The sequence below is a fragment of the Apteryx mantelli genome, chromosome 1 (genome assembly GCF_036417845.1).
Source record: "Apteryx mantelli isolate bAptMan1 chromosome 1, bAptMan1.hap1, whole genome shotgun sequence".
NCBI lineage: Eukaryota > Metazoa > Chordata > Aves > Apterygiformes > Apterygidae > Apteryx > Apteryx mantelli.
The window spans coordinates 168,513,951-168,541,613 of record NC_089978.1 but is presented as its reverse complement, the minus strand read 5'-3'; the positions used below and the strand labels follow the sequence as shown (position 1 = coordinate 168,541,613).

At 39.7% G+C, this 27,663-nt stretch overlaps 1 protein-coding gene across 7 annotated transcripts; it reads right to left on the bottom strand.

Annotated features, from left to right (window-relative positions):
- Positions 1 to 467: 467 nt before the first annotated feature.
- On the bottom strand, positions 468 to 27,663 carry AGBL3 (AGBL carboxypeptidase 3). Of its 7 annotated transcripts, none has more exons than XM_067311712.1 (16): positions 27,161 to 27,663; positions 23,586 to 23,767; positions 20,615 to 20,722; positions 16,522 to 16,660; positions 15,263 to 16,042; positions 13,363 to 13,525; positions 12,103 to 12,229; positions 11,412 to 11,509; positions 11,170 to 11,267; positions 9,923 to 9,989; positions 6,148 to 6,216; positions 5,919 to 5,972; positions 4,895 to 4,952; positions 3,210 to 3,398; positions 1,772 to 1,820; positions 468 to 1,210 (listed from the first exon to the last, which is right to left on the bottom strand). In XM_067311712.1, the coding sequence occupies exons 2-16, from the start codon at positions 23,701 to 23,703 to the stop codon at positions 1,183 to 1,185; spliced, it is 2,145 nt and encodes a 714-aa protein (XP_067167813.1). In that variant the 5' UTR covers positions 23,704 to 23,767; positions 27,161 to 27,663; the 3' UTR covers positions 468 to 1,182. The 7 variants fall into 7 exon arrangements, with proteins under 7 accessions (XP_067167813.1, XP_067167847.1, XP_067167824.1 ...); XM_067311746.1 differs by having other exon boundaries at positions 3,210 to 3,317; XM_067311723.1 differs by having other exon boundaries at positions 11,170 to 11,249.

Genomic DNA, 27,663 nt, shown 5'->3' with positions numbered 1-27,663 from the left:
CATTAGGTTGAGATTTTTCAACTCCTTTTCAGTGGACTGCTCAGCAGGAAGAGGTTAAAAGACTTTTGGACCTCAAGTGTCTCAGCTGGCAGGCTCAATGAAATCAGTTCTGATATCCTCCAGAATGTGTCAGCTACTTCTGAGCACATAGGAGTTTTCCAGCACTATTACTGGTTACTGCTACCATCTGTCTTAGGGCTTTCAGTACCTTGAGATAGCTAGACTAAGAAACCCACCAAACAGAACCAAAAGGTGTTGTTTTGTGAATCTGGAATAGAACAATAACCAAGAAACCTTTTGAATATTCAAACGTCTTCTCTGGAGAGTTGGAGACACTTTTGCTTTCATATTTCTTCATCTTCTGGGAGATCAGATTAAAGCTGGATGAATGGAAATTTTCTCTCGTAGCTAGGACTACAGCATGGGACACACTTTTTTTTGACTCCTGTGACACAGATGGCTTTTCATGATTACCTTCAGCACCATGAGTAAGTCTCTTAGAGCTAAAACACACAGAGGTCAGGCCAAAAAAATATTTTATCTCCACATAAATTCATGACAAAATATACATAAAGATGACAGCCTAGAAAAAAGAACAACATTGCAGTTAAAATTCCTGCTACTTTAATTTGAAGCATTTCCTGAGGATCATACAGGGAGGGGGGAGGAAGTGATTTATTGTACTTCAGAACACATGGAACCACAATGCCATCACATTACCTTACGGACACTAGCGCCAATATCATACAGCCACTATACCACTATCCCTTCTGAGTCAGACAGAAACGTCATCACAGAAGCAGCAGAGGTTTACCTTACCATCCTAAAATTAAACAAAAACACCAAACACATTTCTCTCCTCTTTCTCAGGGGAAAGCCTAAGATTTTCAAGTTTGAGTACCAAAGTTTGAGCTATAAGGTTCAAAGCAGTAGTCCTTGAATTAATTTTGTGTGAACAAATTAACATATCTTATTTCATAAGGTGCTTATGACAGGATCCACTGCAGTCTGACTAGCTAGCCAATTCCACTTTGCTCTGACTGCCCAGCAACAACCAAGGGTACATTGGACAAGACCAGAGCATTTTATCCTATCAGTAGGTTGGTATTTAGGAAAGCAGTCAACACTGATCATCCATGTTATTGCCACAGGGTCTTGCATGCCCATAAGAGAACATAGCCTTCAGTTTTCACTGCCAGAGAACCAGAACCTGGAAGTGAAGGGGATGAGTTAGCAATGAGCTACACACCAATACCATGATGGTATTATGATTTTAAATGTAGTAGATATCAAACCATACTAAAACTAGCAGATGTCCTGTTTTGGACTGCCTGTGCCACCTAGCCCAGCACATCCTTTGTCCCCTGACTTATACTCCTGTTTCTTAGTAGTGGCGCTGCCCTATCTTCTCCTTCCCTCCTAAGGCAGCAGCGATCTTTGCTTCCTCCTGCACAGTGCCAGATCAGTGCCTGTGCTCCTGTTAGGCCAGAAGGATGGGGAAAGAAGGGCTATGTACTGAAGGAGGGGGTCTGGCGTTCCAGATGGGATGGAAAAAGAAAGGTTCTCTGCTTTACTAGCATCACCGTGCACTGCAGTTTCCACAATGGGATGAAGACGCCAAGGACAGCTGTTTTAGTTTGCGTGGGAATGAGGCACAATGTCACAGGAACACAAAGAGGAGGGTGGATTCTGAGAAATCAGGCTGGGATCATTCTCTCACCCCTGCTTTGTGTGAAAGGCCAGATGCATTTCAAATATAATACTCTCCTACCTGAAGCACTCTCCTACTTGCTTCACAGAGGCTGTAATTGGCAATTTTACTGTAAAAACAAAAAACCAAAAACCAAAAAACATTGAAAGTGCATGTCAGATCTCTTAAAAAAACTCAGCAACACAATGAAACATTGAAATTTTATCTTGGCTAGTTCAGGGTCAGTGGTTGGCTGAGGTGGATAAGAGTTAGAGTAAGCAGACATCTCTGGATTATCAAGCCACTTATTCAGATACTTAAAATACAAACTTAAGGCAGCTAGTTCTGGAGGTTAAGACTTTCCTCATATTGAGCAAATTCAAACTCACATTCCCACCTCCTGTTCTTCTTCTATTGCCTAATAAAGGGTATTTTGGGATGGTGACACTCTGTTCAACTCCCACTGAAACTGTTCTACTATGGGCAAAACTGTAGTCAACAAGTGAAGGTGCCAAAGGCAACGTGATTCTCTTGCTCTGGTAGGGATGCAGCTCTGTTGAGGAGTATGTTCTCAGTCCTAGTTTCTGCTTCAAGGAGTGCAACTGTGTTTGACATTCAAATGACATCAGAGAAAACCCAATCTTTAGAGCAGGGACTACTCTATGGAGGATGGAGTTAGACTAGAAAGTCATACACTCTCCTGTTTTCTCCTTTCTGTGTTTCTCTTTTTTTTGGACTGCATGATTCCCTCCTCAATCTCAACAAGTGGAAATACTTTACTGGACATCAGAGAAGAACCAGAGATCCATAACTGAAGAGTCTGGATCTTAGGGACTTTCACAGGGAAGTGGGAAAATACAGGTTTGAATCCCCTAAGCTGAAGAAAAAATAACACTTAGCTGTCCGTCTCACTGGTAAACACTCAAATCACTAGGCTTCTAGTGAGGATGATGGCTACACTACCACTACAGAAAGTGATGCACATGGTTGCACTGTGTGTGGTGTTCACTATGGTAGTGTCATAGTAGATATCTCCAGAGCATATGTACTAGGGTGGGAGTGGGAAAGAAGAAGAAGTGGTGCCAGCTTATTGGTCTTGGTGGGAGATACGTGTTCATGAGCTGCTCAGCTACCAGTGATCACCCCAGGATAACCGGCTGCGATAAGAATGAGGTGCCCTTGGGCAGCAGTGTAAGAGCACAAGCATCCAGTGAATCTGGAAGTAAGTAGCCTGGCAGCCTACAGAGTGTTCGTGCTGTGGCACTGAGTCAGCAGCAGAACAGGGATTCCAGTGCAGGTGAGATAAAAGTGTATGAGTCAGAGCAACCTTTAGGCTACAAATCATTTCCTTTCAGGTGCATGTATAGCACCTATCTTCACTACACACTCTGCTAATGTAACTATTTAGATTCCCACAATCTATGGGATTTGGAGACTATCAGCTGTATGATCATCTCTGCTTGCAAGATGTTGGGCAGTTTTCCAGACCTGTTTAACTGCAGTTTCTCCTAGTCCTTACCTCTGTGATGGATCTTTTCTTCTTTCTCCCTTGACCTGCTCTCCATCTTCGGAGGATGACATCCAGAGACTGGTCTAACTCCTCCTCTTTCACTTGCATAGCACATTTCTTGAAGAGCAGTAGGAGGAAGAAAAAGATTCTGGGATATAAAATGTTCTATAGGCTGAGGGATAGTACCCCAGTTCAGGTCTAAAAACACATAACAAAGTAGTAAGAGCAGTTAGTCAGACAGGATTTGTTTTCATCCTCTAAGCAGTGTCAATTCCCGGAAAGCTAGGCGAATGTAATCTGTTACATTTTTACCCTTGGGCACCCTACACAATAGCTAAGAACAGCTGCAGCTGGGGAAGAAAGTGCTTGAAAGTCTCCCAAGACCTTTAAAAATTCATGTCATTAGTGAGTACTCAAGTTCCTTATTAACCTCCTCTTTTGCAGGCAAGCCCTGAGCAGTCATAGCACTTACATGCACTTAACCATACAGACACCGACTGTCCCACAGAAGTTAATTACAGTTATAATTACTTGTGCCCAAAGTGAGAGGGTGGGGAAGGGGGAGCCACTTTTTACTTCATCATTCCCTCCATGCTGCAGATGATCCGTGTGACTAGTTTCTCAATACTTAGATTCCCAGTGTGTTGGCTGTGTGACAGGCAAGGCTCCTGGCACTAAGCAGCAGATGAAAGCCACCTCTTCTTAAGTGGCAAAAATCACTGCTGCAGCCTTGGTCCCTGGTATCTCTCTAACATCATGACCTGGCAGATGCAACTTACCAGCAGACTGTAGACTAGATTAGCTGTGGTTGGCTTTACCATTGCACCGTAAATACCTTATCTGAAGGGCAGTGTGAGGAAGGAAACTATTGTATTAGTTTCATGATCTATAGGTGAGATGAAGCAGGTCTGACAGTCTATGGGAAGGCATAACCCTTGGACATAAATATAATTACAATATTTTGAAGCTCCTTTTATTCCGAACAAAAAGGTGCCTTATATAGTTGATGCAGAATTTCATTAATAACATTTAACCCACAAACTGAAATGAAACCCAAAATGAAGAAGGGGAGGGGCAGACAAAACACAGGAAAATCTTCTAATTATCTTTACATAGGTATAAAAAAACACGTTAAGAACACAGGATCCCCTCTATCAATGAGTCCAGTCTGACATCTCAGAACAGTTTTGCTTGTGACAAAAGACTGAGGCAAAACCAAAATGAAAGTATTATATTTCAATGACTGTATTTGGATGTTCTGCTGAAGATAAGTGTTTTACCCAGCTCTTGGGAAAGAAAAGAGTTTTCTTTTCAAATTGGATTTAGTCTGGAGCATTACTGCAATTAATGTTTTCTCTTCTAGTTTCACTGGGCCAATGAGCACCTTATGACAACTGTGTGCATCCTACTGCCAATAGCAGCAAATATTTATTTTTGCACCTCTCTGGAAGCTGCCTTGGGTTCAGTTTTTCTCCAATGAGACTGTTTCCAATCAGTGAAGTAAGAGTGTAACAATGTGATGAAGACAGTTTAAACTAAGGAAAAACGAGCACTTCCAAATACTGACACTGAGTGAAATCCCAGCCAAAGAACTCCATAATTATCTTTTTAGAATACACATTTTACTGGTGTACGAGATTATAAAAAAAATTGGCTTATTGGGATTTTAAGACTTAAAAACATACAATGTTTACCTCTGCCTACTGGGTCAAGTTCCTGAAATATCTTATGTAACGTTTCAATGCCTTGAGTCTGTGAGAAAGAACACAAAAACATTATTAATATTATTAAGTTCCAGGAGACTGAATGAGCAAAAGGTATTATTCAGCAGCCACTGGTGCTCTGTAGTTTGTTCAAGGCATGTAAATTATGTTAGAATAGGGGAAACTTGGCAAGGGATAACTAGCTCAAGTGGGAAAAGGCTAACATGTAAAGGTGAGGCTGATTATTTATTTATTTTTTAAGTAGGAAGCAAGCTAGGCATTCAATATTTGGCTGATTACCAAAAGCTCAAAAAACTCAGCAACTTCTGCTGACTTTGTAAGCTTTTGGGTGCTCAGCATTTTAAAAATATTTAAGTTAAATTCCTTTTCATGAAAGTAGGAAGATAATATTAGACTCTGTTGTTTTGATCTTGGATTTTCAAGTGCTTGCCAACTACAATCAGGGTCACATTTTTCTAAATAGTTATGTAAAATGCTGAACAATAATAATGGAGAAGTGATGTGTTAAAAAAAAATCTTATACCAATTATACCAACTATTCTGACAATGACACTTTAATAAAACTAATGCTAGTAGCTAGGTCAGCTAATAAATGCTAAGCACCAAATTACATTCTCTGAAAGGTAAGAAAGGACATGACTCAGCTTTACAAATATTGCCAGTGCAAGTATTTCAGAGCTGGAGCTTGGCAAAGAACCCCAAATTAATTAGAAAATGTACTGCCTGTTTCCCTAAAATACTCCATGACCTCCTCCTTTCTCTGCTCTTTGCAACACTCTTTTGGACTGAAAAACACAACAGAAAATGTTTTAATAGATTTGGCAAAAATCTTCTTCAATGAAATTAGAAGGGAAACAGGTCCAGCTGAGGGAATGAAGTGTTGGTAGTTTCAGAGACTGAACAGGAGCTGGTATAATCTCCAGCTCCAAGGCAAGCTCCTTGACAGAAAGATCTAAAAGTATCAAGTAATACATTAACAGACATAGAATTTCACCGTTTGTTCCTGCCCCAGACTTGTGGATGTTGACACTTCCATTTTAAAAGAAACCTGTGGCATAAATTAGATACAACTGTCAGTAAAGAACAATGGCCCTTCCAGGTCAGTGACTTTTGGTGACAAAATTGTTTGTTCAAATTTACAGTGGTTGAATTAAGCTGTCATATATCACTTGCTGGTCAGAAAAAGAGCACAACATGTTTCTACTGGGATGAAAAAAGCTCACATTTTTGCTTTCACGACTTCTGTCCTTAGCAATCCTGTGAATATGTTCTCCTGATGTTTTGGTTTTGATCTGCACAGAAAAAAGTATGTAACCATTTTGATTCATGAGGGAATATCACAGTTATGAAAAAGAGAGTTGTAAATAAACATGATAATCACAATGCCAGAAGGAACACATGCAAGCAAACTGCTCAAGACTGAATTCCTTATGCTGTTCTGTTCAGCAAATATTTATGAACCTGGACACAAACATGTCATACTGACAAGGGACCTCATTTCCTACTCAATTTGGGAAGTTTATTTTTAGTCTGGGAACCTGAAGAACCAGGGTTTCTCAGTAGTATTAATTGCCACTGCTCTGTTTTTCTAGTGTTGGGGCTCCTGAAAAGAAAGACTGGCATACAACACAAGAAGCCTGGGAAGCAGTGGTCTATCCATCAAACCAATGAAAACATTCATAAATCAGCCAGTTATAATTTACATTATATATATATATACACACAAACACACAAAAAAATTATCCATGAAAATATTAATGTGACCTTTTCTTTCCAAATGACAATTTGCTTTCTCTAGGCAACAATAGTAGTGCTCCTGTTTTACATCTGGGAGCCATATTCTAGGCTGAACATGAACAAAGTGCAGTTGAGGATTACAAGCAGCTTTAGCAAAGATCTGTGTCCAAACATCTCCTATACCTGTGATATTCCTTGCCATTCACCTTTTTCAAAGGCCTTTAAGAACTTCTGTAGGAAGTTCATCAAGAACAACAGAAATTTTGGTAAGTCTTCTCCTCTAATCACCTGAAACAGTTACTGAAATAGATGCACAGGAGAAGACACACATAACCAGGAAAAGGACAAAAGAAAGAAGTTTCTTGCAGGAATTGTGCTGTGCTGTTCTTTCAAACTCCCTTGATAAACTGTTGTTACTTTCTTTAAGTAATAGCGGTATCAATTTGATGTGTTTTGTTCCTATTATACATACAGAAAATACTCTTCAATTCATTTGCCTAAAAGATGTTAGCCTTTGTCTATGTTTCAGCACAGAAATTACAGAAGAGGACACAGTGAAGCTCCATTTAACTAATAGTCTTGCAATATATACTGGTGTTTATAGGTACTGGCAGAATGTAAGCTCAGGCATAGCCTTACAGAATCAAGCTCTTATGTGGCCCAAGCCCTGTTCATTCCAAACATGCTAATCACCTCCTAACACAGGCATGTGACGGGATGGGCTCTGTACCCAAAGGTATCTCTGTTGGTGAAGCTTGTTCTTTATTTTGTATTAAATTGCTGCCTAATTTATAAAATGAAGTTAACTTTAAAAATAGAGAGGTTCAAGTAATCACCTAAAGCTGTGCTTTCACAGACAGCTGAGATCTCCTAATGGCTTCCTGCGGCTGAAGGAGAAAGTCTCATTTCCTTTGCCCTTGGTCCTGCCTCCCCTCCACTCCCCACTTTTCAGGTGTTTCTAGGAAGGCATCTCTCTCTCTGTTTCTGGAGGTTTCTTTTTGTATATTACCTAACAAGTCTACCAGGCCTTTTGAGTCTGAAAATCCCCGGAAATTATGATTATCCAAAAGGGTTCCACAATTTCATTATTGTCTGGGTAAGTCACCTTTCATCCCAATCCGTGGGATGACTACCAGGCACACTTGTCTTACCATAAGCAATGATGAACTAAATGAGTTATGTGGCAGCCAGCTCAATCTACAGCTGTATCACTGACATCAGGCAAACCTGCATGCTTTGTTTTGTATGTAGCATTTATAGACTAAAACAAAATAGTGCTTACAGACATCAGAAAAAATTGGAATCAGTCCCACTGACTGGCATGGTGAGTCTTTCAACACAAACAAGGTTATTTTTAGCAAATCAAATGGAAAGGCTCAGCATTTCAGGCAGATTTTTCACACTATTCTCAAGTTGCCAGTCCTCATAGCTGCTGGTCCCATGTCACACCCTTACATGCACAGGCATACTGCAAGCCTGATGGGAGGAGACTGGGCAAGAAAGCATGAAGGCCTGAGAGGTACTAAAAAGGCCAGTACACTTGGTGTTAATCGGAAAATGCTGCTAGCTTTAGAGTTCATTATTCATTCATATCATGCTGAGGTTTTCATGAATTTTTTACAGCCAGCACTGGGAAATGTGCCTACATGGATTTACCATTCACTTATCAGTAAATTCAATCCCAAGGGAAGCCTTGTAAGAACAAGCAAGAATGAGGGTACATTAAGGAAAAAAAATCTCTCAATACTCATCCCTTCTCTGTATGCTTTCACTAGCCTTCTGCTACTAGGCATTTTACTGCGCAAAACATTTTTGGTCCAAACCACTGTGGCTGACATTCTGTAAATAATATAGTCCTGATAATAATAATAATATAATAAAAAGAAATTCTGTGACATTGCCTGGTTCTTTAGCACAAAACAAAATAGATGAAGAAATTTCAAGCTATGGTAAACAATAAAAGCCAACGCCACTATCGTAAGCCTTCCATCAGACATTATTACTTCCCCAGGAGGGCTGGCTGAGTGGAAAGTTTGTCTGGACCTCACCTAAGTACAAAACCTAGTAGCATTGCTTAAACTCTGGATGACAGCGAGACTAAGCTGAGCTGTTGGACTTTGCACAAATGCGTGCTCTCCACGTAGCTCTTCCAGAGACACATACCTGGGCAGAGCACATAAAGGAGCCTGTGGCAGCTTCCCTCACCACAACTGAACTCACCACAGCTTATCTGACTATAACCCGTTTCAATCTAGCATCACTGAAACTAGATCTAAAACTCCAAATCAAGCAAATTGTCAACCATCCCAGTCATCTGAAATGCCCATCTGCCTATGTTTTGAAAAGTGCTACAGTGGTCACTTCAGTTTTACACCCCTTTGTCTTGGTACGACAGCTTCCCCTTTTACTTTTGTATATTTATTGTATTCATGTCACAAACAGGAAGTAACAACTTACAGGAACTATTATTGTTGTCTAAAATTCACTCACAAGCTTTCTAAAAATAAAACACTCACAACAGTTGTTTTTGCTCATCTGCAGCAAATATCTCAAGTACTATTATGATAATCCCAGGCACCAAAGAAATAAACATCAAGTAAACAAAGACCAAAAAAAAATTCAATCTGTTCTTGTTTAGCAAAACAAGTAAATACATGCTTTAACAAAATAAAACGTCTCGTTGCCTTCAAGTGAAAGCACTTTGTAAAATCTGGGGCCAAATTTGCCTACCAGGATGGAAGTAGGCAATGGGGCAGAATCAGTCTTATGCTGACAGCACTGAGCACCAGCGTCACGACGTATCTCTACGTATAAGAGGAGAACACAACTCCTGAACACTCTGAACTGAATATTTGCAAAATATGGCTGACATCAGCGTACAAGCAGGCATGATACTTTCTGTGCTAAAAGCTGGGGTCCTCATCCTCACTCTGAGGATCTGTATCTGCTACATAGCTGTACTATGGAATCTGATAGGTAGAAAGCTGCATTCTTTTGAAACTAAAATACCAGCTTCTGGACAATCTGGGGTAAAGTTATAGGGAAAAATAATAGTATTGCTCTGCACTGTTAATTTGGACTGCATCTCTATAGACTATATAGATCATTTACAATTCTCAGTTACTTAATTGATTTGTTAACTACTATTCTGACTGATTTAGTCCCAGGCTTTTTCAAAATAGGGCCTACTAAACTCTAGTAATTCTTTCCTAGTGGTATTCAGCAAGAGAAGTAAACAGTCAATAAAAATTCATAGCATACCTTAGTACCTAGTTTTAGCTGGTGTGCAACAAGATCACAGGAGTCTGAGCTGTTAGAAGTCTGGGTGCTGCAAAATATGAGGATTGTTTTGTTTTATTTCCAATTTGGTGACTGCAAAGAGTTTTTTTCTGAATTCATAGCAACCGTTAGCAGGTGTTCCCTGTAGTAACCCTAGCTGTAGAGATGTAAATATGTTTTCCATATGTCTGTCTTTCAGATCTAAGTTTTAGTTTTATAGACCTACAGTTAACCCCCCAAAAGTAGGCATCCTCATTTTAGAGAGAGGCTGGTTACTGGAAGAGATCTGATCCACCCAGATGGCATCTCCTGTTTATAGCTAGCTTTCTTTTAGTTCTGCTTCACATACCTTCCCCCTCCCCTCTTAAACCTTCTCATAAAACATCATCCTCTTTGTCCTCAGTGAACCTTCTGTTAGTTCTCTGACGATGCATTAAGATACTGTGTCTCTCTTTATTTCCTTGCATTTCAGCATCAATTGTGAAACTCAGCTGTCAATTTCTACATTTTATGCACCTGAACTTAGATGAGATGGATCTAACCCATTAATGTTTCCCTAAAAAGAATTCCACAAAAGTTTTATTCCCAGAGAGATGTTCTTAGGGCCCACAGCCTTTCATAATACATAAATGCCCATCTCTCATAAATCACCTGCACAACTGGTCCTGCTGTCCCTCACAGTCAGTACTGGCACAGAAGGAGCTGATCATTTTTAATGAGAAGTGTATTGCTTAGTCAGTGTGCAGACTCTTGCACTGCTATCAGTTACCCTGAAATTATCTCCTTTGGCTAAATGGAATCAGTCTAGCACCTTCCCTGCTTAATGAAATTACATATAAACAAAAATAAAACAATATACCTTATACTATGGCTAGACTGTTCTGCAAAATGTCAGGCTGAAAAAGAGCATATTGATTTAAGTGATGCAATAGACCAAGCTCTGTACCAGTGCAGTTTCATATCTCCTCAAGAGCCCTCGAAACTCCACACTATGTGAAATGAGTACAGCTTTCCTTTGAAGGATAGGGTCAGCTTGAGCAGATAAAGAGCTCTATTCCCAACCAATGGGTTATTAAGATTTGTATAATAAGATCTATATGTGGCCTTATAGGAGTGCAAATATTAAGGGTCTGATTTTAGTAGCACTTCTAGCATGTATTCCAGCACTCTTTAGGGGATGCAGAGGAAGATACAACAAATTGTGGCATGTCTTAACAGTTCTAACTTACCTGGAATCCCTGTCTAACACATCAGAATTCAGGCCCTCAGAGTTCACCTTAGCTTGCTGTTTCACCATTTCCTCGTGTTCCTTCAGGCACAGATAATACTAAGAAACACCATACATGTAGTTTACTGCTTTACTGAAAGCCATTATCAAATTTAATATTACTATAACCCTACAGAGTATCATATTTTGTCACAGTAAGATCAACTGTGGCAGTAAAAAAGGCCTAGGAGGGACTTTCCTTACCTTCATGTTAGGAACACAGTAGTCCAAGAGAGCATCACAGAAATGGTGTCCTACTGACTCTAAGTCTTTTGTATTGAAATGGGTGCTTCGTCTCTGGCCTGCAGCATCAATAGGGGCAAGTCAGAAATGAAAATGCCAGTCATATTGCTGACTGCCAGCTGTGTTACGTTCAGGATGGTGGTTGACTGCAAACTCGCATATATTTCATTGAAGGACGCTAGACAGGTCTATGACAGCCACAGTTTTATATAGATGATATTACAGATCATTGTTCTGACTATATAAACAAATGTATCCACTCAAAGGGGATTAACTGCGTATATGACTTTCAGCACCAATTGTCTGTCTCACCATGCACCCACACACCAAGGCTCTACATTCTCTTCCAGACAACTGATTCTCACACAGCTATTTTCACTTACTGCTTTTAATTTGCCATCCACTGATATATCATCTGTATTTTTATGATATATATTTAACAACAGTAGCAGTGGCCTGAATGGTCACTAGGCGGGTGCCCTAGTTTTAGTGTTTTCTCCAGCTCTCATCTTAGATCATCGTTCATTTATACCCAATAAGACAAAACATCAACGAGGGGATGGAGGCTCAAACTATCATTTTCCCTGGGAAAAAAAAAATACAGGTCTTGTTTGATGATTCCTACCAAACACCTATGGGAAGACTGGCTCACCCAACTTAGAACCACAGATAGAGGCTTCCAAAGTGTAGCTGTTGCTGATACCCATCTTCCACATTACAACTCGACCTGTGCCTTCTTTGCTCTTTTGTACTCTGAAACGGCAGTCTGGGAATGAGAACTTAAAAGAGAAGTACAGCATTAGCCTTTGAAGTAAAATGAAGATGCAATAATGTTATTTTAACCCTGCAGAGTTTTCTGCGTCTTTCTATCAGGTAAACAAATGCAAGCTTTCATGCTATCTTACTTGAATATTGCACTATATTCTTCATAGCTTCATAGCACTGTCATTACTGGTATAATGGAAACATATGTGAAACAACAATTTTTTGATTAGAAGTTTATTTTACTTTAACAAAGACTTCTGAGACTTCCACAAATATTCTTTTAGGTCTCTGTATTTACTGAGTCTATATAGACAAATGACCAGCTGACTTATCACAGATCCTGATTTATACTAACATACATATTTAATAAAACTCTTAATAGCTCTTCTCTCATGAGTTAATAGGTCAACAGTTTGATAATGTAACCTATCTGGAGCTCACAACCACCTTATGCTTGATATCTGAGTATAATAGCATTACCTGCAAGTATGCTAGTAGGTTAGTTTGTGTTTTTTTTTTTTTTTAAACTGCTGAACCTTTGCAACCTTTCTGGTTTAAAAGCAGCTTATTTGAGTCAGATTTTGCTGGAAAATGGCATAGTTTAAATGCAGTCATTTCCTACTAAAAGTTATTTCTTTTCCAATTGAAATATTTTAAACAAACAGGGTGATTTTGACATAATTTTCAACAGGGAAATTTCAAAACTGTTCAACCTGGAGAAATACTTTCTGACTTTCTTCCTTAGTTTCTTATTTGCTTAGTTGTTTGTTTTTACTTTTACAATATATTGTAAAGCTACATCTAACATATAAATATGTAATATTTAATGCTAGTTTTTTACATTGTAAAAGCAAAATGCACAGTTTTACTTTCGTATTTCCAAATTATTATTTTTTTCATTCTTAAAAAATATATCTTAAAAAATGCTAACTTTTTGTCCCAGTTCAGCATGATACATTTTGGAGTGCTGGAATTTTCAGAGGAAATGATATTTCATATTCCTACAATCTGTAGTTTTAGCCAACCAAAGGTTATTTTACTGGACAAAGTGCAGTTTTTCAGTGTATATGATACCTTTAAAATTTTTTTGAGATCCTAGTGGGAGTTTGAAGTTTTAGGTGAAGTTTCTAGCCAGAATTTTGCTTACCTTATCTGGGCAGATCTTGCTCAACAAGAGTGGAAAAACACGTGGATGCAAATTTGGTGCTTTTGCTTGCTGCTTTCTTTCACAACCATACACAAAGACATTCTTTTTTCTGTTATGACCATGGAAATCACAATACAAAAGAATGTCACGTTCCTCCATCACTCTGTAATATGGGACAACATAGAATATTTTACTGAAAGTGTTTTTTTTTTCTCCCCACCTCAAAAATATTAGTCTGGGCTAACATGTTGCAGAATAAACACCAAAGCTCATGTTTAACACGAAGAGCAAAAAATCAGCGAGTTTCATGTTCTGAGCTTTAAGTTAAGTCTTTGGTAAGCTAATCAGAGCCAGACTGCTCAGTTCCCTGCAGGATCAAAATACTTGTCACAGTACAGTATTAAGATATAAGAGTGTACGCATCTGCAGTCTTTGTCTACTTGTTCATAAGTTTTCACCGGTTAGTTATCTTCATGAATTCCAGAAGCTGGGCATCACCTTTCAAAACAACAGGTCCCCAATTTTGACTTTTTTTTTTTCCATGTAATTTCCTTGATCTCCTCCTGTCCAGTAGCTGCATGCACAGTGTATTTCTTCCACTCTCCTCTCCTCTCTCTCTCCTTTTAGTCTTTGTAACCCTAAGGCTCAGTTATATACATCTAAATCTGTAGACATGTACTAGAGCATGTTGTAGGGTTGAAACACCCTATTCCTGTCTGCAGTTCTTTTGCTCTGTACATATGTTGAATCATACATGCTTTACAATTATGAGATTGAAGCACAAACAAGCAGTTCAGAACAATGGAGTGAATATTCTTCCCCTTATTCAGGGCAGAGACATTAATTTTTTACCACATGTCGACATTCTGCAAGGTATTGGCACTTAACTAGCTTTCTAAAGAAAATTTGCAGGTAGACATGCTCGGATTTAGCTACCCACACCCCCAACACCCAGTTCCTGTTGAAGCAGAGTTTTATGGGGAGGATGTGATGGCACCAGAGCAAGTTATCTGGGTGAGAGTTGGAAATCCATGATGGAATTAAAAAGGAAGCAATAACAAACACATCTGTCTTAGTTGACAGTAGTGGAACATGAGTCTGAAGATCTGTAGCATTTCAGCACAAATAATTAATGTTAATTACAGTGCACTCAGAAGTGCAGGCTCTCTTCATAAAACAAGCTAGAGAGAGGGATTCTCATAGAAAAGGAGAGGCACAGTGCTCATCTCCTTCATGCTACCTACATGCCAAAATATTTATTTGAAGGAACACAGATCTTATTTAAAACAAGTTGTAATTGGCACTTCATGAAAAACAGTACATCTACTAATTCTGACACTGGCTTCTCACACAGTAGTTTATTGTGTGAGAAGCAGAAGGTTCAGTTTAATACTCAAAGTATTAATGTCTATGTGACTAGAGGTCCGCATCAGAAATCAAACATATTCGTAGCAAAACATACAGCAAACTTGACAATCTTTCCTGTCAAATGGACAGTTGGGATCTATTCTGAACCTAACTGCAATTCTGGGATATGGCTGTATGCCAGAGAAGAAGAAAATGAGAGAGAAATTAGAACTTTAATTAGTAGATCTTGGCAGTGGGGAGAAATATGTTGAAAATGTTCTGAAAAAACCTCTTTTATTTTGGAGTTATAACTTTCAACCAGGAAAGAGAATGCATATTACAGGAAAACGTGCACAATGCTATAGGGGAAAAAAAAAAACAAACCCAAAACTCTGAAATGCAACACCATGTAAACAAAACAGTCAGAAATGCTTGGGTACAGAGCAAAGATGTAAATAATACCAAAACAATACGGGACAAAGAGAAATCACATTAACATGGAAACACTGGAAAGAGAAATCATTTATTTTAAAGGGAAAGAAAATGAGGTTACCTTTTGATCATGTTTCGGGTATACCAGATGGAAGGATAAAATTCCTTCAGGTTAGATTTGTATTTGCGGTTCAAGTCCTGACCTGCTAAAGAGCAACGGTGATTTCCCACAATCACACCATCTGGATTCAACATTGGTACCACTTTGAAGACAAAATTGTCCCGGAGCACTTGAGCATTGCCTGAATTGCCAAGAATGTAATCCAGAAAGCCTTTCATTATCCAGGAAGTGTTAGTTTCCCCTGGATGCACCCTTGCAGTTAATATCACAGCCTTCCTCTTTGTGTCCTTGTCACCTTCATGGGGGTTGGTGATTGTTAAAACATATACTATGTTTCTTGCCAATGAATGGCACAAGATGTGGATCTTGCAGAATTTGGACTTCACTGGATCTTTAGAGATGGCTACCAGGTACTCCTGTAGGTTGGAGTAGGTGTAAGGATAGCAGTGGGCAAAATAGCAGGTGTCTCTGTTATGAGGGAACTGGAATGTCCAAGTGAGCGAGAAATACTGCTGTCCACCTTGGCCTGCGTTGTTTCTGTAATACTTAATTTCATTCCCTGTCCTCCGCCAGCCAACATTGTGTTTCTTGGCATCAGCTTCTGAGTACAAGAGAGGGCGCATCCCACGTTTATATAGGCTGTCAGGCTTGGTGAAGTTGACAATGGTGAAGCGATAGGGCATCCCTGCCTGAGTGTTGCTTACTTGGAAGTAGTACCACTGCGTGTATTTACTTGTGTAGAGGTCAGTGCGCAGGGTTAGCTGGTACTCAAATTCATTACTGGCATGCAGGAAAAAGACAAACAGTTATGATGGTGGTTAGCACTGTAGTACGATGCAGCATCACGTAATGCAGACTGTCATGAAAAAGCACTCTGCAGTGAATCAGGTACAAATCTAGCAGATTTACACCATCACATCCAAGTCTAGGCCATGGCCAGAGAAGGATGGCTAATTGCATTGAGTCTTTCAATCATGGAACTGCTCTCTTCCTTAGGACTTTTAATAATTATGCTTTAAAAGGAAGGACTTAAAGTGTGAGTTTGCATAGGTGATTATCACCTCTAGAAACCATTCAGCGCTATGCAATGACTATCAGATCATTTCATATGAAGACTATTTGAAACTATTTTCAAAACTCATTCAACTAGTGCAATGATTGAAAACAAACCCAGCTCACAAACTGATAGCAGGCCACTGATAATAACAACTCTGATAATAACTCTGTCTTAATAAAAGAAGAAAAGATTAGAAACTCACACTTTGACCACCTTCTGCAAATTCCCGCTCTCAAACCGTGCTTCAAAGATCAACGTGTTGTCCCCATTCTGATGGAGGATCTGCTTTGAAGGGGAGAGACCTCTCACTTGAGAATACACAAAACCAGAGTCTTTGTTAGCTAGTGGAAAAAACAGAACAGATGCCTTTTATTGCAGTCTGGGTCATTTTAGGGAATACTTGCATCCTTCTAGAGCTTCCCTCTAGAAATGGATGACTGCATGCAGCTGAGCTTCAAGGCATATCTTGGGTAAACACAAAAGAAATTATACAAAGATTTTGCTGTCCATTCCTACTTAACTTTATGGATTCAGGGCAGCCTAAGATCTGACTCTGTCTTGGATGTGCCTGTGTCTCTCTGTATGAGCTAAGGGCAATTCATATTCTGTAGTTAGGCAAGACAGCTAAGTCAGGTGGAAAGACCCTAGGTCCTAGCTCCCTCAGGTCTTTTCATCAATCAAATGGGCAGAACTGTTGCCATCAGTTTATTTTTAAATCTCTATATTCAATTCTTCTTGTCTAGAGGAAAAAAAGATGACTCCCAGACCCAACAGCCATCACTTCACATTGTAAGTTATGTTTTCACATCACATTTAGCATATAGTTTGAGCCCATATCTGGTTCTGCTACCTTGTTCATTGTTCCTCAGATGAGAGGCTCACAGAGGCACAACTGAACTTTTTACTACATTCTTTACTACTGGAGTTCATTAAAAAACAGAACTGTTAGATTTATCATCAGCAAGACTTTACTCTTGGCAGACAAGTTATTATTTAGGTTCCGGAATATTCTTTGCTTAATTTTAAGGGGCAAATATCCTCTGTTTACAGAAACAAGGCAATAATTACTTTTAACATTCATTTGTGTTCTCCGTGTTCATGCTCACTATAGTGGCAAAACTTTTTGCCATGAAGGTGTAGAATTTTGCAGTAATCAAAGCTTCTTGTCATCTTCATCTGTGCCCACAAAACAGACAGAGAAGATGCAGCTCTTCTGCCAAAAGCCAGGAGCCCAGAGATCTTGCTGCAGAATTCAGTGTACCCATGCTTGTGACTCTGGCTTGACCCAGACAGTGCATGAGCTGCACTTTGACACTTGGGTAAGGGCCAGCTCAGAGAGAAGTAGGACAAGTGAAAACTGCAAGTATTCCATACTATAACCGTGTACTGTGAGAACATCGGTTTCACACTGCTAACAACGGACTGGCCTGTCTGATCTTACAGAAGTGGCAGAATTTCCTTGCTACCAAACTTTCTTACTGGCATAATGGAGGCTGTATACTGGTAGCTGGACACGGATTGCTAAGCTGTTGTATTCTGAGCTCTTGTATTCTGGTTTCTCTCTAGCTCCTCAGTACCAGATGCAGCTGCTGAGAAACTGCTGCCTCACCACATTGTCAAATAAGGGAGACTGATCTTGTACCATACAACATGGCTAAAGCTGCGCAGCCTCCATTCACATCAGAACCATGTCTGCCCTTGCTTAAGGTGATGGGTGACTGGGGCTGTGCTACAGAATTATTCTGCAGCAGTCTGTCTTATTCTCTGCTGAACCACAGTAGTTTTAGCAAAGTGCTGGCTACACCATTCAGGGAAGTTACATGAAGCCAAGATTCCTGTAAGTCATTTCTTTATCCTTGAATCACTGCTGCCACACACAAAAGGTGCCATATTCAGTGTATTGTTCTTGGTGACTTAGGTTATTACAGACCCATACGGTTTTTCATTAGACAAGGAGTGTCTGCTCTTCTGGCTGGGAAACCCACTTGGATGATTACTTTCTGTTCAGCCGAAATTCCATTCACAGCTTCTCTCCCCTTTACTTCCTGCCTTATGCTCTTCCTTAACATCAAGGAAGAAAAGTGTTTCAGCAGTAAATCCAGTAAAATTGTTTGTGGAAATGTCTGTATCAGTCATATGCTACAGAATGAAATGCATTAAAAAAACCCCCTGAGATCTCTATCATGGTATTTTGATTTTTCTGTGCTGGAGTCACTGCTGGATTGTATTTTTCCCTCCCAAATTAGATATTAGGAAGGCTGTAAGAGCTCAGCAGGAGGTAGTTCCTAGCTCTCAGCTTCTGCTGAATTCAAATTCAGCTGGAATCAGGAGATGAGTGCTTCTGTCTCCCTCAGGATGCGATGGCTCCTTGTTACATGTCAGTCAGTCTGTCGTATTCATGCCATAATTCTGCCTAAGTGCAGATCCCTGTCCTACCCTACAGAGCTTCCCTGTAAGGACAATTTTAGGATTTTTTAGAATAAATTTACTGGCTATGTAACTTAGATGGCAAAGCTACCAACCTGGAGATTTCCATCCCAGGAACAGAAAGGGGAACTCCTTCTCCTTCCACCTGTGCCTGTTCCCAGCTGGCCACAGCAAGTGAGGAACCTGGCAGCCCAGTTAACGCAAGGCAAGCAGAGAAGGGGAAGTAAATGCTCCAGAGCTCTGAAGTTCTCTGCTTCTCTGTGGGTCTTGCTACCAGCCAAGCCCAAGACGAGGAGGAAAGCAGCTCTAGTTAAGGGCTGCGGGTACCTACATTAACTGGGAAATTGGAAACTTCTGCTTGCTAACAGCAACTGACAGGAATGATTTGTACTGCTTCTGAAACTACACTTCATACTCAAGGCAGTGAAAGTACAACTACAGTCACTTAAAGATCACCCTGTAATCAACAGAAGTGACTGTTACTATCCATGTGATTAGGTACCCAGTTTTCATAGTCATAGCAACAAAAGCAAGCACTGATTTCCTGCTGCTGCTCAAAGCTTGCTAGTCAGGAATCTGCTAACTGCCTGTAACTGCCTGCAGGAACATCATTCCTCAGGAGCAGGAGGGAGAACTGGCCACTCTTACAGGCAGAAGTTTTCTCTTTCTCAGTAGGGAAGTTTCATTAGTATGGTCTGAGAACCACGGTACCAAAATACACCCTTTACTAGAGAATAATATAGGCTGAAATAAGAACTACTTCCAGTTGCTTGTGTGTGAAGTTCAAATCAGTAATAAAGTATATGGAAAGTTAGACATTTAAAGAACAGCAACTAACGGACAGCAACAGAAATCACTGTCCTTGTTTTCAAAAAAGACAGGAAGCTGGGACTCAGTGTTTCTCCCTACCTTTACCCCTTCCAGAAAACACATTAGAAAGCCAGTTGCAGAGGACAGAGGTTCTTTTCCAGCCACCAAGCAGTTACCATTTTTCTTGGCCAGAGGTAGCACTTAATTTAAAGGAAGTGATGGGTAATACACCCATACTGCAGGAGCAGGGAACTTCTAAATAAACATGATGTCAAAGAATACTAGTGCTTTTCAGTATATTGCAAACCTTTACCAGGTGTGTTAATGACCTCAAGAAGGAGTCCAGCTCCCCTTCAGTTCTGCACATCTGAAAATTCTGTTGCCACCTCAGGTTAGCCTAGAATTGCAAAACTGTATCATCCCTTCTTATCCAGGTACAAATGGTCCAGGACCAAAAATCAATAACTGGCTAAGTTCCAAGTTCATTCAAGGCAATCGCATCAACTCAGAAAACACAAGAAAGAATAAAGAACTCTGATAATCAACTGGTGGAACAGGGCAACTACCTCCCCTCAGTTCTGTCCAATTAGTCCTTCCCAGACCTAGAAGCCTGTAATCAAGCACTGATCCAATCTGGACATATTTTGTTTTGTTTTCAAGGCTTGAAAAACCACTATAGCCAACAGGATAATAAAAATCTTCTCCCAGCACAAGACTTTAGTTTTGATCCTGCAGTTATGCAGTTCTCATCTTTTTCACTTTCTCTTTTGGATGGCCGTTAAGTAAACTTTCTGCACTCATATTTTCATAACAAACTTGATCAGGGTGGTTCATACTGCTATTCACTGAGAACAATGGCTTGAATTGAACTGAACTTCTGAGATAATTAAGAGTATGAGCAGAATGTATGGATGAAAGGACAGCTGTAAAACTGAATTCCTACCCTAACTATAAGAAAAGGTTTTATTCCCAAGTCCTGTTGATTTCAATGGGCTTTGAATTAGGCTCACAAAGGAGCTACATACAAGTGATAGCGACATTTCTCAGGGTGCTCCCACCTTCTTCTGTCAGATAAATCACAGTGCCCTCGCCAGCGGGTTGGTACGATGGCTTCATCTCCAAACCCATTGGAGTGTACAATGGCTCAGGCCTAGGGGGCGTCCAATCTGAAAAAGAAGAGACATACAAAAGAAGTACAAGCAGGGAGATTTTATTAAACTGTTTGTAAAACGAAGGAGACACCAAAAATTTAGCAGTTCATCCTATTTACTCCAACCTCAGATAAAGGATTAGGGAGGCTCCTTTGTTGCAACTAGTTTGGATAATGTCTTCAGAATAGCATAACCCACATGACTTGCAGGCTTGGTTAGTTTGGTATTTGATGCAGAATATAAGAGAGAGCACGTGTGCAAAGTTCTAGTACCTGTCTAGGGTCATTCTGACACCAGAGCTGGGGAAAGACTCATAAGACAATTTGGTAAATATCTTCTTTGTATGCCAGCAAATACCAACGGACAGACTTGGGATGAGATGGATGGATTTCAACAACGATATATTGTCTGCCACTAAGTTCTGGGGCTGACAATTTATGTCAAAGATGAATTTATAAAACAATTAACAACATAACTGGAGGATTTCAGATTTCTGTGTAATCAGTTGAATATTGCTAACATCATGTTCCTATGTAAAAATAAAGATTCTTAAATTCAGCAGTAATGCAATACTTCAGTATATTAGTGAAGGTCTAACAGACACATGACATACTTCAACTCATTTTCACTTAACAGATTAGTACTGATAACTCACAGCCAGGCATCTCAGCAGAGATCTCTACTATTTCTTCTCTACCCTCAGCAACAGCACATAATAGCCTTATCAAAAAAACGGGCCCAAATTTCCTTTATATTATTGTGTTCAAATCAAAAAGGAAAAAAGCAGCACTGTTCGGAGTAATTCGGAGATGCATCAGCAAATTTGCTTGGTGATGTAAGGGCAAAGTCATAATTGTGCACTGCTGATTAGTGGCATTAAAGGGCATTTAAAGTGATTAAAGACATTTAAAACAGTGATTTCTCTTCAGTAAGGCTCATGTCCCTGCTGAGTTTCCTGGATTCAGATGCAGTTTGTAGGGATTCAGACTCCACTGATCTAAGGGCTGCATGTGCTCTTGCTCCACAGCTTGACTTTTGATGAAGCTTGAGGGTTAAGGGAACAACAGCAATTCTTAGCCAGTGTTCTTACTGGGAGTACCTATCTGAAGTTTTTCACAGTCTTATGTACATATATTCACATTGTGATCTTTCCTGGATATTTTGATGAACTGTGAATGAGCCACGATCATCACTGAAATATTATCTTTGGGTACCTCAACTGGTACCCTTAAGAAAAAAAAAAAATGAGGCGGCTCACGCCTTTCAGGTTTTCCATTTCCCAATCTGTAAGTACTCTTTTTCATTTAAAACCTATGACTGAAGTGCATGTCCAGATACAAAAAGAAGCAGAGAGAAACTGTCCCATTTTAAGAGGAAGCTGATAATACTATAGAACCAAAACACATTATGATAGAAGTTCTGATATACTATATTGCCATGTATTTAGCACAAACACCAGCCATGACTGAACAAAACCAAACAGAATTATAATATGAAAAGAAAGTGAAAACTCGAGAGAAAAACACAAACGTTACTTTTTTGGTGTGTCTATTAATCTCTGCTTCCCAATGCACACTTGTTAGCTTTTATTAAAAACTGAACGTCTTACCTGTTGAGTTTTTGTGAAATTCCCTTCCTGTATTACTCAAGGCAGTCCTGTCCCATTCCACTCAAGATACTAGGATTTATTTTCAAAGATAACAGAATAAGGGCATAGACCTTTCAGTCCCACCTCTGTACACCTCCGATTTCTACAGATCACTTCCAAATCACAACAGGTTGTATCTATAAAGCACAGGGACTGCTCTAGTCTTCACTCTCTCCTAATAGGTATTGCAGAGTCTTTTGTATAGACTGCATAAAAGCAGTTACTAGCTTACATTCGAATGTAACCATACAGCCCTGTAATACCGTATTGCCATGGCTACTAACAGGCCATAAGCTTTGTACTGAATTGGCAGTGCCTCAAGACTGAGGCTTGTCAGGCTTGCTCTGTCTGAACTTTTATTTGCCTGCAGCTTTGTTTCACTTAGTTTGGCTGTGACAGCAGTTTCTCTAATTGACCAGGAGTCTATGGCTAATTTGTTTTACTTTTGTTTACCTTTTGTGTGGTACAACCATAGTTTTATACAGATAGCTGTAACAAGCAGTTATTCTATGTAGAATTGTAAATATCTCATTCCAACACAATGATGGAGTGTAGAAAAATACAGGCCTGCTACAATAGCAGAGGCTTTGAGAAGTGGAGACACAGGGCATGGTAGAGGAGCACAGGCAAAGGATGATAATCAATGGGGCGCAGACCCCATGGTTTTAAACAACTCACCAACAGTCACTTAAAGAAATGTAGACCTGGAGTTGGACAAAACTGGTTGGACAAAACAAAGAGAACAAGCAAATAGCATTTAACATATGTAAAGGGAACCATATATAGTAAATTCAGATTTAAAATGGACCTGCAGATTGATGAAGAAAGAGAAGGTATAAAAACATTATTAGCAAACATAAAAATGACCTCGAGAGGATCATAAAGTGAGGAAGAAGAAATCACCAATTTGAACATCATATTCCTCCCAGCAAAGGACTTCAGGTGCTGACAACTCCCACCACCATCAGAATGAGACCACCGACCTTAGGACTGAGAGAAGCAGTGGAAGGATGAGCATAACACCAGGAAAAGGGTGCAAGTGAAGCATGTGTATAACAACTTTAACTGCATTATTATTCTTTTTCTTTCTGTAACAATTAGATCTGGACTAATTAATTAATCTGGACTCTTAAGATTTCAATTACACTAAATTCTTGGCTTTACTTTTACATTTAAGGTGTACTTCCTCTTTGCCCATAAACAAGATTTTGAGCATTACACACAGCTTACCAATGTGCTCAATTCTGTCCCTGATGACTTCACATTGGTGTGGCCAGTGCACTAGGGAAAGCTGACCTGCAGATGATAAGCCCGGAAGATTCTGAGGTGCATGAAGATGGGGTACCATTCTCTCTGAGCTAGATGATTAGAGAATCTGTTTTGTCTTGGAAAAAGATGAGCACAAACAGAATCTGTAAGAAAGTGAAAAAACGCTTACATCAGTCTCTTCTATTCTTGAAGTAGAAGCAGAGTGCAGAGATCACCTGCATGAAATTAACATAATTCAGCATGGTATAATAAAATTATATCCCACTGAAATGTAAATTCAGTGCTCCATCCTATAAATCACACTGAATTTAAAAGTAGCATTGAATGACCAATTAATTCATTAAACCACAAAGCACATCAAATATTTAACTGTAAGCAAGAAATAGTTTATTTGGGCTCCTGTAGAAAATGCTGGCACTTTTCAGTATTATTACTGCTTTTACTACTAGTGTGTTATAGTAAGGCCTACAATCTCAATGCCTGAGCCAAAATCTGTACTGTGCAGTGTTATACAAATAACAGACAAATACAAAACAAAGCTTATTCCTACAAAACTTATCACGCAAGGAACAGCACATAACCGTAGTCACACAAAGCGTATGCAATAATGAGATAGTGCTGGCTAGCATGACAGGAGAGGTAACAACCGGATGCTATCAAGAGTTTTGTAAAACATCAGAGATAATGGGAGGAGGTGGCAGGTCTTGCTTGTCAACAAGGAATTCCTCAAAGCTGTGAGAAGCCACTTGAATGAAAACAAGACAGGCAGAGAAAAAGCTTTGAAAAATCTTGTAAGTGGATGATTGGGACTAGTACTGTGCACGGACTACAACACTGCCCAGAGTTAATTAATTGTCTTTGTTATAGATATGGAAAGATTCAATTAAGCGTTCCATCTGTCCTTAACTACTGTCTGCCCAGAGCAGACTGAAAAATAGGAATCTGGCTATTTTATTTATTTTGTATTTGCTTTGGGTCTGCATCAGGCAGCAGTACCCATAAAACTTATCTTGACAGAAAAAATATTAGTTTTAGACCTGGTTTCTAGACCTACTTCTCCTCACAACAAACAAAAGACCATCTTAATACAAAAGCTTTTCACCTTAAGGATCTGGTTTCAAATGTAGATTATATCATACATAAAAAGGAAATGAATTAAAAACAGAAGTGCTGAACCCATTTGTAAACTCTAGTTGATATCTAATTCTAGTGGATACCTCGATACTGTAATACAACCTAGCCAAAACAGTAATTGCTGATCAAGGACAGGCTGCAAGATGGGACTGTTCATTTGTGTTCATATTAAGTTCATATATATGTAATCACTTATCTAGGTCAAGAACCATGAAGTTTGACTAGACCTAGCTCAGATTCTGTTCAGAGTTTGGCAGTTATGTGAGCCCTAATATGTCTTTCCCTCTTCCTCCTTTCACCCTTGTGGTTGTACAGTAAAAATGTAGGGGAATAAGTGAAAGGCTCCTAACCTGTAATAACTGCACACTGCTGAGTATCTTCTATCACAAATGAGCTAATGAGATATTCATCCTAAAAAATTAAAGTACTAAAATAAAATTAAAATTCCACAATAGGACAGCTTGCTCCTCTTTCTTTTCAGAGAGAAGCAACAGCCTCTGTTTTGGTTTATGTTATAGCTTGAATAAGAATTAGGCTGAATCTGTGTAGTTATTTACTCTTGCATTATTCCTGGTTGCCTGTCTAAGGTGATAGGCTTTCTCTTGTCCTCCTTTGTTTCCCAGTGTCTTATTCCCACTGCTTCTCTTGTACAGTACTAGTATTCATACTACTGTGTGAAAAGCCAGATCAGAGAACTAACATAAGAAAAAATTGTTTTCAGCTGCATTAATTAGCATTCTGATCAAACTCATCAAACAAGTCTACTAATGTAAGAGCAGAAGAGGCAATGGAAAACAGGAGCTACAACAGCCCTTTTGGCAGCAACCCAGATTTATGGTACAATTACCCTAAAACAACGACTACAATGGGAAGGAGATGAACTTGATGCTGGTGAACTGAGGCTTAACACTTGGTGAAAATGGAAAAGGAACCACTCTGAAGCCCAAAGTGCACATAGGCCATGAAAAACAATCAACTGCCCTGGGTTAAATTTGAAGCGTATTGGCATGGCAGCACAGAGAAACAGTGCTCATCCTCTTCACAGTGCTTAACTTAGAACATTTATTTTCTGGGTTTGCAATCTAGCGCCCTTTCACTAACACCATGTTTAATTAAAAATCCATCTTCCTTCCTGAAATATGAACAAATGTTGCTAACATCAAATCTATTTCACAGCTGGTGACAATTCTCCCAGCTTTATTTATTGCTTCTATTTACATTCACTACATTTACATATAGAATACATTGCTTCTAAAATCTGCTAGTCCAATGGCAGATCAGGAGCTTGATTTTTACAGGGAAAGAACTGAGAACAGTTCATGAACCAAAGCATAGATAAAAATCATTATTTAGAGAAGGTAGAGAATTTTACTTTGCTCAGTACTGTAAAACCATACTGCTCTGAATAACATGCTTATTACTAGTGATGAGCTCTTAGACAGGGCTCTGTGTGGTCCTATACACAACAAGGTTCCAAAATTTAGTTTATGGACAAGGGGTGCTCTGTGAAGCATTTCAGGTGCCTGTAGAGATGGTTTGTTACTGGGGCTGTTTTCTGACTTTCTCCCATTAAACTATTTTTAAAAGTTCAGAATAGGATCAGTGTTAGAAGTCCAGAATATTTTTGTATCACTTTTTTCCAAGAAAGCGGATGATTTAGTTGTCTGAAGATACTGCTTAATATGAGGGAAGATAGTACAAGCAATCATGAACACTGGAGAATTATGCGCAGAATGTCTCCTTGAAGGTGGGGACAATCTTAAAAAACAGTCTAAAGCCTTTTGTGCATGGCAAATGAGAAGATATATTAGAAGCTGTAAAACAATATATGGCACAAGAGAAAAAAAGGGAAGCCTTTGAAATCCATTGAAGGGGAGAATAAGAAACAATTATTACTAATGAATTACAGTAAAATTGTTATATCCTATGACTGCATCACTACATTTGTGCAGTATGAACTGAAGCAGAACAAAGAATGTTGCATTTTAGCAGTGTGGAGAAACCAGACTCTCTGTACAGATTTCTCACGCAATCAGTCTCTAAATAAAATTCATATGTCTGAATCCTTCTTTTCCACTTCATTGATTATTTTGGCAGAAATTTGGTTTTGCTTGATTTCACTGCTATGTTTTTCTTCTTGTCTGCACGGGAGAGTAGAAGGGAAAAAAAATAAGAATGGTAAAAGTGATCATTAACTCACTCAAATGAACGGTGATATTCAGGAGTACCTTCAATTATTTTTACCAGGCTAGGCTGCAAAGTGAAATTGTCCTTTTAAAATAATGAGCTGAAATAAAGATCCATGGATCTTTATTTTTTTTACCAGAAAGCAGTACAAGTTATTACATCAGTGAGTTTATCCTGAGCACACAGATAAACAAAATGAATCGAGGGAAACTTACTGATTTGTGCTCCTCACCAACTAAGTGAGCTCGCTTTGGCTTACTCTTCTCCCAGTCTTCTGACATAATCTTCAAAAACGCAAACTTGCTTTTCTGCAGACTAAGAAACACACTGCTCTTTCAAAACGTGCAGGGGAAAAGGGGGGGGGGACCCTCATCTCCCTGCAACCCACTTCCCCCCCCCCCGCTAACTCCTTCCCACGGCAGGAGAGGCTCTCTGTCCCGGCCTCCCGCTGCCAACCGCCACAGGCAGGGCTGGGCCCGGCACCGGCTGACCCAGCCGCACTCCCACTCCGCTTCCTCAGACAAAACCTGGGCGCAGGCCGCGTGAAGGGAAACCCTGGGGAAGCGACACTGGGCTGAGCGCAACCCCGGAGGCGACAGTGGCATTAGCCGCCCCTCTGAGGAACTGCCGCCATCACACACGCAGCCCGCCCCCCTCCGTGGGGCCGCCAAATGGCAGCTGCTCTCGGGCCCTCCCGAGGGCAAACACCTGCCGCCGC

Coding starts and splice junctions, on each gene's coding strand:
- AGBL3 (XM_067311712.1), bottom strand. CDS start 23,703: ATGGTACCCCATCTTCATGCACCTCAGAATCTTCCGGGCTTATCATCT. Junction 11,510..12,102: donor TATCTGTGGTTCTAAGTTGG/GTGAGCCAGTCT, acceptor TTGATGCTGCAG/GCCAGAGACGAAGCACCCAT. Junction 3,399..4,894: donor ACTTGACCCAGTAGGCAGAG/GTAAACATTGTA, acceptor ATGTGTTTTTAG/ACCTGAACTGGGGTACTATC.